The 19,749-nt window shown below is 43.2% G+C and overlaps 1 protein-coding gene across 1 annotated transcript in view; it reads right to left on the reverse strand.

Moving 5' to 3' along the window:
* Positions 1 to 6,134: 6,134 nt before the first annotated feature.
* Positions 6,135 to 19,749, reverse strand: part of T265_03642 (hypothetical protein) — a gene marked incomplete at both ends in the record, with an annotated part of 101,792 nt that continues 88,177 nt past the window's right edge. The window contains 3 exons of the mRNA XM_009168177.1: positions 6,135 to 7,212; positions 8,375 to 8,501; positions 8,591 to 8,793. Of these exons, the coding sequence (XP_009166441.1) occupies positions 6,793 to 7,212; positions 8,375 to 8,501; positions 8,591 to 8,793 (750 nt within the window). The remainder of the gene's footprint in view (positions 7,213 to 8,374; positions 8,502 to 8,590; positions 8,794 to 19,749) is intronic.

Below are 19,749 nucleotides of genomic sequence, written 5' to 3' on the forward strand. Positions count from 1 at the left end.
TAAAGTGGTAGGAATAAATGTCGGCATTCCACATTACGCGGGCCCTTTCTCGTCGTTCCATGGAGCACCGACAAGCTTTGTCAGATGGGTAACCAGTGATTCTCCGCCTAATTTGAAGCGGACTGTGTGCGGGCCCTGCGGTGCCTTCTCATGTTTCAGTACAGATATCCCACACTTTATTTCTTCTTCAGACGGGCAATCTGGGTTTACATTCATTTGCCCGTATGCACTACCTCCGCAGGCTGGACTCTTCGGAGTGTTCGGTCCATCTTTTCAGCGGCCGGATTGCGAGTGAATTGATGGGCCACCTTTTAATTCATCTTAGCTTACTTATGGTTTCCCATGGTTGGACGACCGTATCACTTGGTACGGGGAAGGGCTGATCGAGGTAGAAGACGCCTCTCTTATTTTTAAGCTTTCACTGCCTGCAGAGCCTTTTCCATAGGCTCACACTATTTGGCGTTTGAAGGATTTGCATACGCCAGCGTACTCACTGCCCGCTGGTGTGGATTTTCCGGCCTTACTCATAGATAGCGATCTTGAGACATCCATTGGTCACGTCGGGCTCACCAACTTTGTAGTGGTCTGGCTACTTAATAAGTTAGTTTACCAGGAGTGTGACAAATAAAAACACTAAGGCTAGATTGGGTATACAATAATAAAGAAGTCAAACGGAAAAGACTTACTCATAATTGTTCTCTTTAAAATAGTTCGTCGTTGGACCAGTTCAGCGAGTAAACACTAATCCAATTAAGGTGGTCCAGGGGTATTCTTCTGAACACTTTCCCACATATAACAGATTCCGAAGATGGTCTGAAATGTTTTGATACCAGAGTTAGCACATGAGGCTCATGAATGATCGATGCAAGCGCGAGCGAAGTCAGAAAAGAGAGTCGAAGCACGAGACCACGTTTGTATTGCGTTACAGTGTACAAGTGCGCGTTTTGTAGTTTTTCGTACTCAAACAAAAAACGATTATGCAATTGACGAAAAAGCTAATGTCATAATGGAAGCAAAATAAAAGTATAAAACAGCGCACCGGCGGAATCGAAGATGTCGGACGGGCAGCGCTGAACGCCGCTAACACAGCGTCTTTCACATTATGCCGTACTTCATCCAGGTCAGCACTGTTAGTACAGCATCGGTTTGCTACGTAAAGTTGTTGGGTGAATTCGGATCAATACAGTGGAGCCATTGTAGGCTTTCAAAAGATGGTGGATTGGCGTGATTTTTGCCAACGTGCATGAGCTTGAAGGCAGGGGAACTGTTTGGTGAGCACGCACCGTGGCGTGACCGGAATTTTGTCGTGGGCACCAGAAGGAGCGGCATTCTTAAATTCTGTCCATCCATTGACGGCTGATGTCGACGTGGCCAATTGGGTCGACGGTTGATCTGCAGTTGGTAGCGGCCTGTTTGCGCGGCACGGACGTTTATGCTACAGGCTTGTACCGGCCAGAAATAGTCGATGATAAGCTCTCCGTTGTCGCTGTAACGAGAGTCGACTCCGAATCGATATCCCAAATAAGACTACAAGGAGCTCAGACGACCAAATTGAGCATTTACATCACCCGCAATGATCACAGTGCCAGTTCCCCCTGCTTGACGAATTAGCTCAAATAAATCCCGATAGAAATGATCATTCCCGGTGTCAAAACTACAAGCACAGGCAGACAATAGAAAATGACACCCCTTTTTACGCCGAGAGACATTGAGCATGACTGAGCTGGATAACAGAACGGTGCAGAGACGACTGTTCACTAGTATCTAGTTCAGAAAAGTGCGTTCAGCTCTGCAATGAGCGCAACTTGCACCATATATTCCAGGAGCCATCACTTCTGAATGACCGTATACACGGCGGGAGGAATGTGAAAGACCTGAGTTCGTCCTTGGCGTTCTGAGATGCATAACCACGTTAATGTCTTGTAGGCACTTTTCGGAGACACAGCATACGTGAATCCTAAGGGAGTAAAAAGCTTCAGCGAGTATTGCCCGTTTGCCAATTCGACATACGGTACGAACGCTAAAACTCTTATATAGAACTTATAGTCACACAGACGACTCACAATCTTGATGTTGCTTTAATTCATGGGTGCGTTCGATTCTGTCGATCGGTGGGTGCTGTAGGCCGCACTTGCTCAACAGGGTGCGCCCCAGAATTTCGTGAACACAATTCGTTCCTTATAACCATACACTCCTTGGTGTGCAGGAGTGCACAGTGAGCTGTCTGGAAGCTTCTCCAGAAAAGGTGGTATCCGACAAGGATATCTACTCTCTATTTATATTCAACGTCATCACTGGTGAATTAATGAGGTGAACGCTGAAAAACCTTTAAATCCCAAGTGTTCAAACATTTGATGACGAGAACCTTGTCGATCTGAAGTACGCAGACGATATTGCTTTCATCTTTTAAGACGAAGGCGCGGCTCAGGTCCTGCTGAACATACTGACCCCCATCGTATTATCTTTCAGCATGCGCCTGGCCCCTTGAAACTACAGATTCATGCTTTGTAATTTGCGGCTAGCGTTGTTCTTTTCTCTCAGAATGGCGGAAGTCCCGAAGCGGACAACGTCTAATTCGGAGGGAGGGTGTGAAAGAGATTTCGAAGAGTTTGGATGTTAGTGCATTAAACCTTCCTGAAGCGCGCCCCCCGTGACTAGTCCTGCGCTTGGCTGGACAAATTGCAAGAAGTGGCAACTGGTCGATATCAGTAGCGTTTGTGGCATCAATTTCTTCTCAGATTGTCTGATTGGGCGCTTGGCGGTGTGGACACCTCAGATTGCTTGCGATACGCTAGCACCAGGTCTCCTCCCTCACCTACCCTTCTCCTGTGCTTTATATATAATTAGAAGCAGTTTGCGTTTGTACTGCGGTGAAGTATCAGCATCAGCTCCGCTATTGCTTTATCTGATGATGGAGATGACACCCACGAAATGGAATTAATACAGAGATCATAGGCAGTATGTGCATTTTCCCAACAGCATGTTTAGTAAATAGGTCGGTATTGAAACCGAGACGGTTTGAAGAACAGAAGATCGGTTTGAATTCCTGTTCTTTGGTTGGAAAGCAATCAAACAAGCCATTCGCCTGATTCCACACTGCATCAGGTTTACAAGCCGGATAGTGGAAGACGATGTGCCGCAAACGGAAACTATATACGCTGGATCACACGACGGTTTATAAAGCACCTGATGTCTGGAATCTGCCACTTCATTTTGTGGGTAAGCTGCTTACAGATATAATGGTTCAGCGTAAAGCGATTTGATGGACTAGTCTTTGGGGCCTAAACGCAGGTCTAAAGCGCCGTTTTGGGTATTAAAACCGACACCAGATTTAGTATCCACGTTATTCTGAACGGCCCTTCTACTGTTCCGGTACAATGGTCCTTGTAAATCCTCACCAAAGAAGGGAAGCACTGGACAGGCGAAAGTGTTCATGTCTGAGAGACGTGAGCGGCTCACCTGGTGCCCCAAATGACGACGCTTAACCACCTATAAGTAATCTAGATTGTCCAGCACTTTTCATGCGTCCATGGCGCTACCTGACTGGGAAGTTCTGAAGAGTAAGCCAGCTGTTCAACACAGTTAGGACACTTTTTAGGCTGCCGTCCGAGGTATCAGGTAAGCCGGTCACATCGCTCGAGGTGTATCTCTGTTCAGATGTGGCAATTCAGGAGCGTCTGCTGTGATGGCAACATATTTCATACATGGAACGCGCAGTTGTCACAGTCTGATCCGATTATTACCGTCTGATTCGTGATCTCCGGGTGTGACTAAGGGTTAGCTAGAATTCCAGGTCGGACATGTTTTTCTAAGCGTTGGCACGGATAGTCCAGGGTTAGAGCAGAAGTCCCGTTTACTATGTAGAAAGTACATCAACGGGGTCCTTGCCCGCCCTTACTAGAAGCTAACTTAGCAGTACCAGAGTCAGTGTATATGACAGTCGATCCGGTGTCACCGTTGAGTTTCAGGAGACGTTAGCACTAGTGGGAAAAATTCATATTGGAGGGTTGTCCAACCTCAATTAAGAGCCTGGTCCTGTGGAATAAAAATCGAACACATGAACCAACCAATGGTTTGGGAAATAAGGGTGGATTGCTAGACATTAAAGGAAATAGTTAATGTCACTGACGGGTGAATCAGCTGGAGCACGGATATTACTTTGTAGAGGGAGTTTGAACAAGGGGGTTCGCAATAATCGCAATAACTTAAAATGTCAAACCAGCTTAAATGTCAGGCTGCCTTTGTTGAGCATATTCAATCGAAGAATACCATAAATGAGCGAATCTGCCGGAGGTGGACCGAGTCTCCTGTTAGCACTAAATGACCATGCATGTGAGTGTATTCCCTCAACTTCGTACATTTTATTGCTCACATGAAATGCAAGTTTGATGGAAACTCAGCGACCGATTCATCTCAAGAACAAGAGACTGGTCATGCGTTGTAGTTTTTCAGTAACCTTATGAGTAGTGTGGTTCGTCGAGGAAAGCCATAGTACGTTTTTTGCACGAATAAATGTGATCAGCACACCGGAAATTTGGTCAGTTAAATGGAATTAGTTCTGTTACCCCGTGTCATCATTCGCCGATGCTCCCGTGACCTTTGGGTTTGAAATCCCTCGCCTTCGTAATTTGGTCGATGTTGGAGTGACCTTTGGCCTTCCGAGTTCCGGTTTGTGACCTTTATTGATTTGAATCGGAGGAGTTCCTTGTTTCTTTGTTTGTGAATGCAATATTCGGTCCTCCTTGAGTGTTCCGGTTGAGATGTTGGTCTTTTGCACGTAGAAGTGCGTCAATTGGATCCAGTTCGAATATTGGATTCACGAACAAAGAAACAAGGAACTCCTCGGAGTCAAATCAACAAAGGTCACGCGCCGGAACTCGGAAGGACAAAGGCCACTCCAACACCGACCAGACTACGAAGGCGAGAGATGCCAAGCTCAAAGGTCACAGGAGCATCGGCGAATGGGGACACGGGATAACAGAACAACCACTAAGACCGCCCGACCGAACAACCAATCGCGGTCAAAGGTCATCCCCGGCTATCGGCACGTATATTAACACACACGTAACACTACCCAACGCACAACCACTAACCCACCAATACTCTCAACTGCGCTTCCCAATAATGCACTGATGATGTCACCTCGATTGATGATGAAACGTTTGCAATCAAATTGCGCAGCTCAGCGAACAAGCCAATGACCATCTACGCTACCTGAGCTACCGACATTTTCCCCTATAGGAATTAGTTCCCCCTGTAATGCTATGCGTTGCGATCGTAAGGGCCTAATCAGAGTGAAATTTCGGTCAACGAAAAGCCTGATCAAGTCTGTCTAGCGAAACATCACGGTGAAAGAGCATGTTTGCGTGTTTTGTGATATAATAACTGCACCAATTAAAAATAAACGGAATGTGTTCATCCTACTGGTGTAGTGGGAAGCTAAAACTCACGTATGTACTGAATAAGGCAAACAGAAATACGAACAGCGTTAGCCGTGGCCACGAAACGCTAGTTTCTCAAGTTTGTGTACACATAACTACATGAATGCACAGTTTCACCAGCGGTACCACCTCCTGGTCGTCAGAACTCAAACTAGTGGGCACAGCCTATTCCTCGTCACTGCACCACCTATCCAACTTCCTTATCCTCATTGACGGTCGATATTACTTACGTGAGGGACTCTGTCTTGAATACTTGGCAAGCTAAGTTGGCATCTCATTTGCTAAACGTTCCCGTGATTAAAACAGGTTGACCACGGAAATGTTTCAAAAGGCACAACATCTTTAATGGAGATACAAAACCAAATTTGCCTTGATCAGCATCTCTCATTCAGATTAACCATCCTATCCAAGTTAGGGTTAATGTGACCGATAGTGTGTTCGATCGCCATGGCTCCAATGGTGTATTGAACAGTTTCGCTTCTGCGTCGAAGCTTCTTAGGGCAGTTGATCAACATCTGCACGTGTTTGCTGTATCCAGAATTATGTCTTCATGGATGCAGTGTCGTATTTTGCTCACCTTGGCAACCAGTGTTCTTCCTGGTTCAAGTACTTGTACTGTACTTCTTAGAGGGACAAACCAAAACCCGTTCCAAAATATATACACCCAAGAACATACGAAAAAGGCGAATGGTCCAATTTTTAAATGCAGCATGTTCTTCCTCATGAGTGAACTCATAATTAGGTACAGCGTGACACGAAGCTATGGTTGCGTGCTACACAAAATCTCTAAAAGAAACTGTGCGACCGAGCGTTAATTGGGATGGTATGGAATAGAATGTGATATTCATATGTGGTATCTAATCGTACAAACTGTCAACAGGGGCAGCAGTTCACGAAACTGATAAGCTGGAGGAACCAAAACATCACCCTTCTCAAGAAGGATTGATGGCAAACAGTTTATAAAGTGGATAGAAATGGAAGCACTTGTATTTGAGTGTTGCACTTAGCAAACGGAGAGTGACCAATGTCAATCGGGCGCTCTCCAAAGAAGTTTGAGGAGGAAAATCGCAGCTCAGGAATCATGGCGCATGTGGTTAGAAAAAATATGTTTGTTCAAAATACAAGATAATATATTGCTTATAGTGCAGAAAAGGTGATGCGAAAACACCATGTGGGCTAGAATGAGTGCACACGATGGTGCTAAGAATGTATCACACTCAAGCATTTTGGTCTTTGATTGTGCATTTAGGTAGAACTGACCACATGACGGACAGAAAGAGTATAAAATGGGCCGGGAGAAAATGATAAATAACAGCAGAAAGAAGTACCACAGGTTTGTGTGGGTGCTTTATCAGTGATTGTGTTCAACCGAGTTGCGGGAAAGAGCCGGTTTACGGGTCACTGTCGTAGCCGGTGGCCTACCAAATAAAACTGACTGGGAAGTGTCCAACTTTGATATGGAGGGTTCAATACTGGATGGACCGGGTGGTATCCGTGGTACAGTGCTTCCGCGCTTCTGAATACCTTGCGAGCGTGGAGGGAAACTATTTTTCAAAACCGACACATCTACTGGTGCTGGTTCTTTCAGCGGAGCGGATGAAAGTAGTAAAGGCTCGGGGCCTGCCCCCGTATGGGCAACCAGGACATCAGTGGAAAAGTGTACGCTACGACAGCGTGGTGCATCAGAGTGTCCGGAGCTTCCTGGAGATGACACACCACTACTGGATGAGCGAGAAGATCGCAGGAGTGACATTCGTTGATTTAAAAGCGCCTATAAGGTAAACAAGAAGAAGAAATTGTAGTCTGTTCCAGCGTATTATTCATTAAAATCTTATTTCCACGTGAAAATGTTGAGAACCGTAAGTGATAGCTGTAAACCTTGGTAATCCTGGAATGCTGAGAGGTAATCACTTATACCACAGCACCACGCATTCCAATATTTCGAATCACTATAAGGTACCCCATTTTTATTTCGGGATCGACGAAAGCAGCCGTGGGGGCTAAACCTGACTTACGGCTTGACTGTTCTTTGTCTTCCCAAAGGAGAAACGATGTTTGAAATCTCACATTCAAACAATACCTGGAGAAAATAATTCACCGATTGCAGATGTTCTTAGTGTTTTTGGCAATACATCCCTAGATTCTTGTTTGTCGTGTATGATGTGACAGAGAAGCAGGGTCCTCAAATCAGGTGATCAGTTTACAAGGAAAAGATTGTGTAACCATCTAAGGAAGAGGGACAACTGATGGGTCTTTCCGCAAGAAATTTGAGACAAATGCTTAAGTTCGTTGTCAGATTCCTTGGAACTGTGGTGATAACAGTGATAGGACTTGGGGTTCAATAATACGACCAGTTGATGTGCGAATGGATGTTTCGGCTGACGTAATTAGTATGTAGGTTGAACCTGTAAACAAAGATGTACTTAGTCTTCCAGAGGTACAGAATGCAAAGTCAAGCAGGACAGTCAAAAATTCTCCACCTCTGTTGACTGCCGCATGATATGTGCTGCGTACTCACTGGCATAACATCTTGAAGTGAGCCTTTGTGAATTCCTTCCTACTGTAGCTTCAGTGATGGAACACCAAAGGTTAAGCAGAAAAAGTATATATGTCCCGGAAAACGTATTAGATGTATGCCATGTTTCGTATTTTCAGGAAGAGTGAGGAATCGATGTAGGGTAGCCATACAGATAATCCTTAGGTAGGGTTGGACAATAGAATCAGGTGGAAGTTTCTGGGCTCATCCTAACCAGTGTATTCAGCAGCTACACTGGTTGATTTGGAAACTTTTGGGTGTTGCACCCAGGCCAGGAATTAGCGTGACTCCCACCCGGAGCAGGTTGCCTAATATGGCGCTATGTACAACGAAACCAACGCAAACCAAAAAGAGAAGTCCAGAGAGACTGTTTGCATGAAATTTTCCAAATACTTACTGGGGAGGGTTCAAGACTGGACGGCCTCAGACCACGCAGTGAGAGACGCCTAACTACTGAGTGATTTGAACTAGGAAGGTTTGGAGATCTGACCGTTGTACTAGCTGTGGGGGGCAAGACATGTGTTCTGAAAAATAAGAGAAAACAGAACAGCCAGTTATGTCATTAGCGACAAAACGCTATGATTTCCGAACAGGTACAACTGTCCTAACATACCCTGCCCATGATGATTCCTTGATATGCCTATTTAGATCCGATTGGAAACTGCTATCGTCGGACCCGTTTCGACTGGATTGTGGGGAATGCAAGTCTGCATGGAGCGGCTTCACTACACTTTGTAGTGAGAGGGGCCAAGTTTCCAGGGCTCCGTTAATTCGGCCTCCATTTGAGTTGCATTCCGAGCTTAAGTTGAATTCGCTCTGTAGGAAAATGGGTTGACAACGGAGAAGGGATTGAAAGGCGGAAATTTTGGAGGCAGATATTGAAGCCAATGTGAGACTAAGAAAGCTTCAGCTGAAATGCAGACCCCTTTCGGCGATACAAATTTATTGTTAAGTTGAACTAATTGGCGTAAAAATCGAGATAAAACCTTGACTTCTTTTCACAAAACTATCATGTTTATTTTAAAAGTTGCTGTGGGCTAAAGTTAGCCGAAATTATTGCCGCGTGAAAGAAATATGGTAAGAATGTAAGGTTTATAAAGTGCAAACTGGTGCTGATGACAGCCATCTCACTCGGTGGAATGATAGCTAAAGTAAGCTGTAAGATGGACTTTTAGTGGAATATATCAGAAAGAGTGATGAGGAAGTGGACATCCTGGTAAAAGACACAAATTTTCTGTTAAGTTCAACTTTAGCAAACGAATCTCCATTAGGACTCCATTTTTCTCTGTTGCAGTATATACAAAAAACCTGGTTTCCCGACACGACAATTCATGTTTAAAGCACTTCCAAAGAATCGAGAATTGTGCGTATATACGAAGCCGGATGAACTAAGTCTTGAAGTTACATGTTGTCTACGGAATGGTTATGATGTTATTTCCTTCGCCATTCGGTACCGGTTAGTGAAAAAGTTGCTTGACTTGCGACATTCGGTAACGTTTGGCCCTGTTCCCTGGTATCGGTGTTTAATCATTTTGGGTGGGCACATGGTGAATTAATCATCGAGAGGTCCAACGCAAAACTCCCTTTAAGGTGAGGCAAAAGCATTAGAGGATTCTGGGTGTAATTCTTTGCTACAGGCTAATCCTGAAATATGCACAAATGACAGTATCTCTGTAGAACAGTGATGCTGTAGACCAATGAGAACGAAGGTGTCCATAACCCATCGGTTCTTCGGTCGATGGTACATGGTTATTGTACATAAACTTGAAGTGAAAACTTGCATAAAATCGTAAACCACAGCACTTAAGAGGGATTCAATTTCTTTCTAAAGGATTACTCGATCAGTTTATCCGTTTTACATCTGTTTCATATGCATCCCATTTCAGTGGAGGGTCCACAGATAAGGTGCCAGTAAATACATTAGACTTGAAAGAAGTTTATGTGGTTACTCATGTGAGAGTGTCCTGTGCCGTGTTCAACATAGCTGGCTTTTGGAATGTACACTGAATGTGTTACGTAAAACGACTGAAGTATTGGATTCCATCAGTTACCTTTAAATTCTTACCAGTGGCCATATTCAAACGGTACACAAAACGATATTGACTGTGTGAAGATGGGGAGAATTGCCCACAGATTACGGAGTCTTTCTACAAAACAATTGTAAAACAATGAGCAATACACGTTTTATCCACTCCGCACTTCAGTAAGATGTGCTGACAAGGAGGCTTTATGCCCAGAATTGACTCTGGAAAATGGTACCATAAACAGGACATCTCACAATTGACGTCCAGTTAAAGCCGCATTTTATGTATTGTACTTTAGGCGTTTAAGCTATCAACTGAAATTGGACACTTCTGTTGAGATGAAACATTTCACTTGGAGTGAAAAATTGTGTGAGGCATTACTATCAGCCTAACAGTCAACTGTGAGAACTAGCGATGCGTAAGAAGCTTTCCAGCAGCAAGCTTTCCAGCGAAATATGGTTTATAGTGAGGGATGGACCAATACTAATGTTAGGCCTACGCTTCTAGTTTTTACGTTTAAAAAGTAAGCAAACTAGGTTTTGAAAACTCCAACATCGTGGGTACCCTTTCAGCTGTTTTTATGGTTCAAACCCGATGATTATTTTAAAGAACGTGCTAGACCTAGGAGATTAAACCGAAAACCGTAAGGAACCGAACCATTTCACGGAGGAATCAGCGCGCTTTCTGTCTGTATCACTTTGATGATAACAGTTTATCCGTACTGAAGCCTTTTGATCGATTAGTTCATGAGAACAGCCGAAAACCGGCTAGTTCCAAACGACACTAGTCATGACTACTAGCAAGGGTATAATATAATACCTCATTATGTGAGCAGCTAAAGTCGGAGGAATAGGTTTTGAGTTATGGTTTGCTTCCAGCGAAAGCTCAGGAAAATTGAGAATCATACATAGCGTTCGTCTCCACGCATATCACGCACCTTAGGGAAGATTCGAACTAGGTACCTTGTAGACAGACTCTTCCCGACCACAAGCGCCAATAAGTCAGGCTGCAGATAGACAAGGTACAGTGCCAACCACAGTTCCAAGTGCATAGTTCAGCCTCATGATCCATTGTTGATTATCACATGTAGTGAGGACTTCCAAAAAGCCGTTAATGTACCCTGCTCTGAACTCTTTTCAATCCTGGCTAAGGACTCTCAAATGAATAATGGGACAATTTCAGGCTTTATTATCACATGGTCATCAGCCACTGAGCGATGTTTCCTAGATGGAATTTTTCATCGAAATGCCTCTTGTGTAAACGGAACCGATTGACTCTTGTTTGCACTAAAAACGGTGCTATAATTGGAGGCAAGGTTATATCGTTTGAGTTCTATCGCCACGACAGGATTTTCCGACATTTTGTGTACATTATTCCCCACCGTTAGATTTTCTGAGCCTTAGCTTATTCTTTAGACTTGCGGTTGGCGAACATGGGGGGGGGGGGCGGGGGGGTGCCTGTGGAAATTCGTGTGACATGAATACGGGACTAATTTTAGGTATCCGGGGCAAGAACTTTTATAGGTAGTCTTGGCGCGAAAAGATAGTTGTCTCAAATCTCTTGGAGGAAACTACTCATAAGGTTGATGAAATCCGTTGAGTGAGAAACTCAGCTTAATCTCGGCTGAATCTCTTGTTTGTAGTATCATTCAAATGAATGTACTGCACAGAGGTGGCCGTATGTTTTAGTTCGTAAGATATTCAAGAATCTTTGAGGAAACGTTTCATCCGAGAATCAACTGGGATCCCTGTTAAAAGCAAATTGGTGTGCGAATTTTGTACAATTTACGTTCAAGTGGAACATGAGCTTGACGGAAGCTGGGGGACTGCAACATTTGATGAACCTCAAGAAGAGAAAAAAATGATTGTGGGCTGACAAAGTTTTCAGCGGCAACAAAATATACTGCGTCATCTCGAATGCTGTATGGACTGAAACATTAGGCAGACTTTATCCAGCAAGTTCATGTAAAGGATACCATAAACAAGAGATTCGACTTGGATTCAGCTGAGTCTCTCGTTGAAACCAGATGAGTGTGCGAATGGGTTTTCATCGTGGATGTCATCTCAACTTTGACGAATCAGTGTAGATCGGAGAGATATACCTCGATCGAAAGTCAACAAAGTAACCAACTACCAAATGTAACCATTCATTACATGACTGACTGATTAGCTAGTTGCATGATCCATAGGGCTACATAGCAATTATTCCACAACGGTCTTCGGTAACCCAGCAATCAAGGGTTCTATTCCGCCAATCATATTCATTCAGTTTTTTTGTGGTGAGATGAACTGTGTGGTGAAGTTAGCCTAACAATCTAGGACTGTTCGGTTAAGTTCGAGTTGGACGCATTCTGAAAGCTGGCTAAGTAGTTAAACGGACTGGCCTTATTGTTAGAAGCCGGCCACTTTTTTCACCATATTGATTAGTTGCATCATTACCGAACGATCACCAAGCGTTACATTTCGGAAATATGAGGGACAGGCACTTGAAACGTGTCCGTTATCGACTGTTCTACTGCCAGCAAAAAAAAAACACTTGGTCCAACAATACAATCGTTCCGCCTTTTTGCCAACGCATCGATGACATACAGTCACCGATGACTGTTGAGGCAAAAGTTGGTTTGTTGGAGAAGGGAATGTGCAATGTATACGTCCGACTGATAATGGCGACAGTTGTTCCTGTGTCCTTAGAAGGAGGAGATTAAACTTTGTCGAAATTTCGCCGAGGCACAGTGACGCGGAAAGAGCAGATCAACACGAACAAAACACAAAGGAAGAAGTCAACTTTTTCAAGAAGCAGGCAGAAGATTTCCCACATTTGCACTGCTCTAAAAACGACCAGGCGAGAATCCAGGACCTGGCACACTTAGACTAGAACAGTTCTTCGATCAGAGAGGGAAATTTTCTTAAAACACTGATTGGAACAGCCATAAATTTCGCACGGAATTTTCGAGATAACGAAGTGAGAGTCATCGCTCCCACTCTTAGCGCTTTGGCAGAAAGTGTTCAGTGTGCGGGATTAGAGGGGCGCGAGGGTAGGAATTTTATGTAAACTAGAGAGATGAACAATCAGAGTCAACAGGTTATTTTTTCGAGAGTAAATGGAAGGCTGCGACAGACAGATTTTATAACAGAAAAACATTTTTCATTGTGGAGCTTTGCGTTGAAGCGGGGAATTTAGCTGAGTTTTGCGTGAACACCAAAGTAATGCAAAGTAATGCAAATGAGCATGACTCCAGACTATTGACATAACAGGATGTCCGTTTGGTGATCGCACCCAGGAAGTCATTGGACAATTGGTACTGTAAATACATGGAAACATCACTCGCGTATTAAACCAGATTTATATTAATTCTCTTCCCATTATCGAAGAAAGAACTGCGGTCCATTAAAAATGGCACAATATTTGTACCGTTCTGCTGAGGACTTCATTCATTTCAATGTAACGTTTTGACAACGCTTGGCTAGCCGCCAAAAACACCAATGCTATACAGATGGCTCAAGGGTGAACAAATGACGAAAGCACGTGTCACTGTCAAATGCGCACATGATCACGTCCTGTGCTTGTTCGGTGTGAGTCATTTGCTGTGGCCACCAAAAGGTGATTCGGGTGGTCAATGCTGGCCAATGCGAACAGTCACTCTGACCATCAAGGCATCCCTAAAGTACCGTGTAGTGTACAAACCACTTGACCGATATGAAGCAAAACCGGAAGCAGTTTTGATCTCATTTTTCCAAAAAGCAGCTGAACAGTGTCTCTTACAAATGTATGTAAAGGAACTCTACCATTTTGAAAATTATACACTGCCAAAACGATTATCTGGCCATTTGGGCGTTGAACACCTCACTTTGTTCGGTGTGAGATTTTCGAGAATGCACGGCGTCTTCATACATGATCCTTCGCTTCCAAAACTGACATTTTTCTAAAGTAGAAAAACAACTCTTTGATGCGTTGGTGATATTTCCAAGTTGAGGTTAGTTTAGACGTAACAGTCTACTGATCAATTTACCTTTCCGACCACCTTACAACCACCTAAGCATCTCAGTGTTGTACGACAAACCCTGTGACAAATCAACTATCCCGGATGGCTTAGCAGGGACTGTACATGATCACATGAGCCATGCACTTACACACTAAAAAAGCGGTTCATTTTGGAGACTTTTTCATACGAAATGTATGGTGTGGATCAGTTAGAAAAACTAGGATTTTTGACGTAAACACTCACGGCGAGTTTCATGCTACTGTAATTTAGATTTCAGCTGGACAGCTTCAAGAACCTAATTATGCAGACAAAGGGACTTTCTGTCTGTTTCTGTTTGAGGATTACCATGTCAAAACGAATAGTTGCCCAAAGGTTGGGTCGGCCTTGAAAGAAGCCTACCTGGCAGTACGGTTACTGTTTGTTTTACTCACCAAGAGGATCACACGTAGAGCTAGTAGCAGAAGTGTTTGATGTTGTTGCCTCAAATTATATAATAGTTTATCTGCAGTTCTAACGAATTTTACAATAACAAAAAAAACGGACCGACATCTTCCAGGAACACATCCCGGACACCTTCTAAAGCACGCCTTAATGCGTGGGCAAACCAGCAATGATCCTAAGTAATGGCGTCGCAGATGGGGTAAATCCACCACTTAGAAGACCCATACAACCCACCCTCGGGCATGCTATACAGTTCAAACTTTAATCGAAGTCATTCTGATCGCAACTGGCTCTGTGTCCAAAGAGTGTAGCGATTAAGAGTTAATGCTGACTTTAGAACTCTTCATCGTCCGTATTTAATGCGTAGTGTTGTCTAATTTAGCTGATTATTGCCACATGCCTATCTCATAAAAATTACATATTTTGTATCCATGCCTGACGGAAGCAACAGAAATGCTGACGTTTGGTGACCTGCGTCTCCAACAAACATTCGTGTATGACGTCCTTAAAAAAATCGCTTTTAGTGACATTGACAGTCTCACTTTGACAGGCCTCTGCCTGGTTGTGGGTATCGTCGCGATAAACTTCCCCTTTTGTTTGTTCTTTTGGGAAGGGACTTTTCTCAGTAGACAGGAAAAACAATATAAGATGTTGTGAAGTAAGATTCAGTTTGATGTTTCATTAAAAATAACTTTACAGGCATCAATTCGGATAGGTTACCTGCCAATGGGACCTTCGTAACACAATGGTGTAACAGTAGTCATGGTAATCAGGTAGGAAGTTTGCGGATGTCAACTCCGATGAACTAATTAGGTATGTTGGAGTGGCCAAAGCAAATCTTGGCTTTATATGAATTGGAACAAGAGTTTAATGATGCGAGACGACGTGGTCTGTTGCTTTCGACGGCGTACGCCGGATACACGGAAACACTCAGCAACGGCAAACAAATTCTGGTAGTTTTGTACTACGTTGTTGATTTTCCTATGAGTATCACCGTGCAGCATTACCAAGAAAATAGATTGTCATCCACTATGGAAAGTTCACGTGGTGACAATCATACGTTCATCTATCAGAAAGAAAGTCCTTAGGGCTCTGTCAGTGCTTTGAGCGCAATTCAACTAAACATGGGTGTTTCTCTGGAAGGAGAAAATTTTCATATATCCCACTCCTCGGATAGCAGGTTAGCCAAGTCAGATAGTCGGAAATCTGCATAGAAGGGGTGTTACCTATATTCTTTCCGTTTTTGCGGCATGAAACAAAAACAATTTCGGATAAACACATTTCGTGACCAAGCTCATCGAATTCCAAACGTACTGAACTCATCTATTAGCGGATATATACTACAGACCAGGTTACCATCCAAATTTAGAAGGTACGCTCAGGTTCATCTTCCATAATCACGGCTCGTGATGGCTTAAACCTGCTGGATTTATCGCAATCTCACGGAAAAATCCTTTGCAGTGTGTTTAAACCAGACTAGCTGTGGACTTGTGACCCTGCCCAACTCTATAAGCGGGGTATACACTTGAATGGTTGCAGATTTGTTTATGTATGTGCTATGTGTACCGCTTCTTTCCTTGTCTGAACTTGAGTTCAGTGTTTCTGTCCAGTAAACGGGGATTCTCATCTTCGTAGTGGAACCTACTACTTACATCGTACTAAACGAAACATGAGGCGGTCTTTGTACAACACATTCAGTCGAAGAGTATAATAAACGCAGCTCTGATTGGATATTACACTCAGTTTGTCGTTAACTTAACAAAACAAAATATTTTGGCAAATGATTTTCTATTTGTATGACCATAGCATGTTCAGTTTTTTGCGATTATTTATCATTTTACCGTTAGAAAAAGAATACGGAATGACCTCACGCTGCACCAGGCCCCTACGATTACTCTAGAGAGAACAGTTTGAATGGCTGGATTTAATGTTGAGCTGAATCTATTCTCTGTACACTCCTGTAAAGTATTTATACAGTAGGCAATCTGTACTTTGTATTCAAACCTGCGTTTTATTTTTTCGTTGTTACTATTTGTACCATATGTGGGTTTGGATCGGAAAGAAAAAGATGTACAAGTCACTGGTACAGTCGAACCACACACTTAGCATCTGGAACAGCACAATTCACTAGATGACCAGATGCTCGAAATGCATGAAGCCATCGTGCACCAGATTTACAGCTAACTTTGATTCCACCTATCTGGCAAATCCAAAAAGGGGGGAGTAAAAATCGGCACCTTAAACGTTTTAGTAATCTGTTCAGAACTGCTGATTCGAAAGTTGGATAGCATGAACAGTAGGTAAGGGAGGCTTCAGGCAGACTTTGGAATGGTCAGCTATATGTAGCAGTTGTAGGGCGGCAGTATGCACGAGGTTTTATACGTATATATGGTTTATACGGTATATACTGCGCGGCATGAATTAGGAGTTCCTTGATGCAGTTGCTGGTGGCAAGAATCACCTAGCCCATGAAACTGACAGTTCAGAGCGTTTTTGGATGTATGTACTCAGATGAAAACAGGAAAAAAAACTCGTGTTTCTTTATAAACACAACCTCAACTGATCAGTGTCTGAAGTTATCTTAACTCAAACGCCCTTGAGAGGCTGTCTTAATGGGCACCGTATGGGACCCATTTGAGAGCAATGCTTCCTTCAGTGTGCGACCTGGCGGTGGAAAGTTTTTGGAAGTCTGTATACTTGATTCTGGGGCACACGATCCTCGAACTACAGACAGTCTTTTCCAGGGTCCACAAAGATCGTGTGTGGCTGTTGACAAGCCAGGTAGCACAGAGAGCAATGGAATACTGGACAACTCAGCAGAAGTGAGCGACGAGTACTAGCCTGCTATAGAAACCGCAACTAACCAAGTAGAACAGTATGTTGCCAAAGATTTCCTTTTCTCATCCGTTTTTCTTACGAATGATCCATCTGGTTTGACACCAGCCAAATGGAATCTTATCCAATTAATCCGAAAAAGTAATCGGTGCCAAGGACGCCTGATCACCTTGTTTCACATACCGACAACATGTATTCTTATTTCCGAAATTCATTTATACAGTGAAGACAAAGCCAGAATTATGTGCTTCGACGGATAGCTTGGCCAGCCCCTAGGGTGGGGGAGCTCTGAAGTGTAAAAAAACCTCATGAAACTACGGGTATGCTCAACGTGCAAATACTGTACTCGATTAAGATTAGAACAACCGAATTCGGTTAACTATCTATTCCAAGTTTCAATGGGTTACACTCATTGCTCCCAAATAATACGGCTAAAAACGCTTCCATTTTTGGATTGAGCCGTGGTTCTATCTTGGGCTACAACAGGGCGGTCGGAGTATAATAAATCTGTAACCGCAAAATGCATACCAAGAGTGCATTGTCACTTGGAGTTACGGGAACGCCCTATAATTCTCTAGCGTGTGTAACATCTATTGTGTTTTCTCTCCCACCATAGATACTGCGGGAAATGTGTTACTGTACTTTGTCTTCCTACCGTTTGCTACCATAGCAACTGTTGTTCTGTCCTTTCTGTGAACGAGGAGCAAGCATACATGTGTAGAAGAATAGAGGAGATATAGAAGACTCTACAGTAGCTTGGGCTACAGAATGGCTGTTGTCCTCGTTGCAGCCGGTCAGGTTATTAAACACGGGTTGTTACCTGGAGGGCAAAAGCTTTTCAGCGGCAGTTCTTGATTCTGAACGCAGGCCTCGGGTTCATAAGTACGCTTATGCATGTGTGCAATAAATGTTATCCGAATTGAGGTGCATTACTACAAGCATTGACAGCAAGTATGAGATCCGATAAGCATTTTTAAGCAAAATGAGTTAAAAGTAGAAAAATGAAATTTTTGCGTCACACTGTGTGAAAGGTATCTAAGTTCTGGAGGGTGTTTACTCGTAAGCTCATCTAGAACTCAGGAATGGAGGAACTAATGCTGTTTCCCGACAGATCCCGGTCGACAGTGAAGTACGTTGTCCACCATCTGGATGGATGTCTTTCAACGTCCGTCAGACTGATGAGATAACTGCCAGAAAATAACAGCTTGCTTTTTTCTCGGGGCAACGTTTTTCGGAATCTGAGTTACCCCGTATTACTGGTCTTTGGGATTCGCACCTGGTCAGGCATCTTTTCAATTGTACCTGAGGAATTTTTTGAATAGTGTCTATGTTGCCTGAACCATTGAAATGAATTACCCTCAGACCTGTCTTTAGATGTTAAAAAACCGCGAGAGCATTTCCGGCCAGAACGAACAAACGCATTATGTATTACTATACGGCAGCTACCTAAAGTGTTCTGCATAGTGGTCTCAGTCTTCAATGGCGAATCATCGATTGCGGTAAATGATGAGGATGGTAACGACAGCGCTGATGAGAATTCAGCCGGCTACTAACCAGGAGGAAGCGACACACAGTTGAGGGAACATTTTAGTCGGTACGAAATTTTGGGCTAAACTCCGACCTCAAGGAAACAACTTGCACATGTATGCACTGAAAAAACGTTCCGGATGGAAATTACTGACTTCCCGTTCTGTCGGAGAGATGCTGCTATAGACACGTCCTACGTGACTGGTCTATTAGTGAACAGTTAGATTTGACAGTTGTTGTCAGAAGCGTCGCCATTAAAACATTCCACAAAACAGGTTGGTGCCTCTTGGCTGAAAGTTTGGCCTGAGGTTTTTGCAAAATGTCATTTGTCAGAATAAAATACGGGTTACGACCTTACATTTATCGAAGTCCAAGTAACAATTTTAGTTCTTCTACTGGTTTACAGGACAAAAACATTCTCTGGTTTTGTGGTTTTTAGTTGAAGTAAATATGTAAGCAAGTAGGTAAGTAAGTAAGTAAGTAAGTAAGTAAGTAAGTAAGTAAGTAAGTAAGTAAGTAAGTAAGTAAGTAAGTAAGTAAGTAAGTAAGTAAGTAAGTAAGTAAGTAAGTAAGTAAGTAAGTAAGTAAGTAAGTAAGTAAGTAAGTAAGTAAGTAAGTAAGTAAGTAAGTAAGTAAGTAAGTAAGTAAGTAAGGTGAGTGGGTAGTGAGTGAGTGAGTATGCGATTCTGGGGACGACAAGGAAGCTATGTCATGTAAGTATATTTTAGTCACATATGCGCATAAGTTATTGAATATTTAGGGTACTGAATACAAACAAAGAGACAAAATCTATGAGGTAACTACAGAAGTTGGACAAAACACAAGTTCATCTTCTGTGTTTAGAAACTATCATGAGTTTCAGAGGGGTATGGTAAACAATCGGTGGATTTATTGCTTAATGCGGGTTCGCTTTTGACACAAAAGCTTCGTCAGGCCAAGTGAGTAAGTAAGTAGGTTGATTGG

This window comes from Opisthorchis viverrini, assembly GCF_000715545.1.
Source record: "Opisthorchis viverrini unplaced genomic scaffold opera_v5_55, whole genome shotgun sequence".
Lineage (NCBI taxonomy): Eukaryota > Metazoa > Platyhelminthes > Trematoda > Opisthorchiida > Opisthorchiidae > Opisthorchis > Opisthorchis viverrini.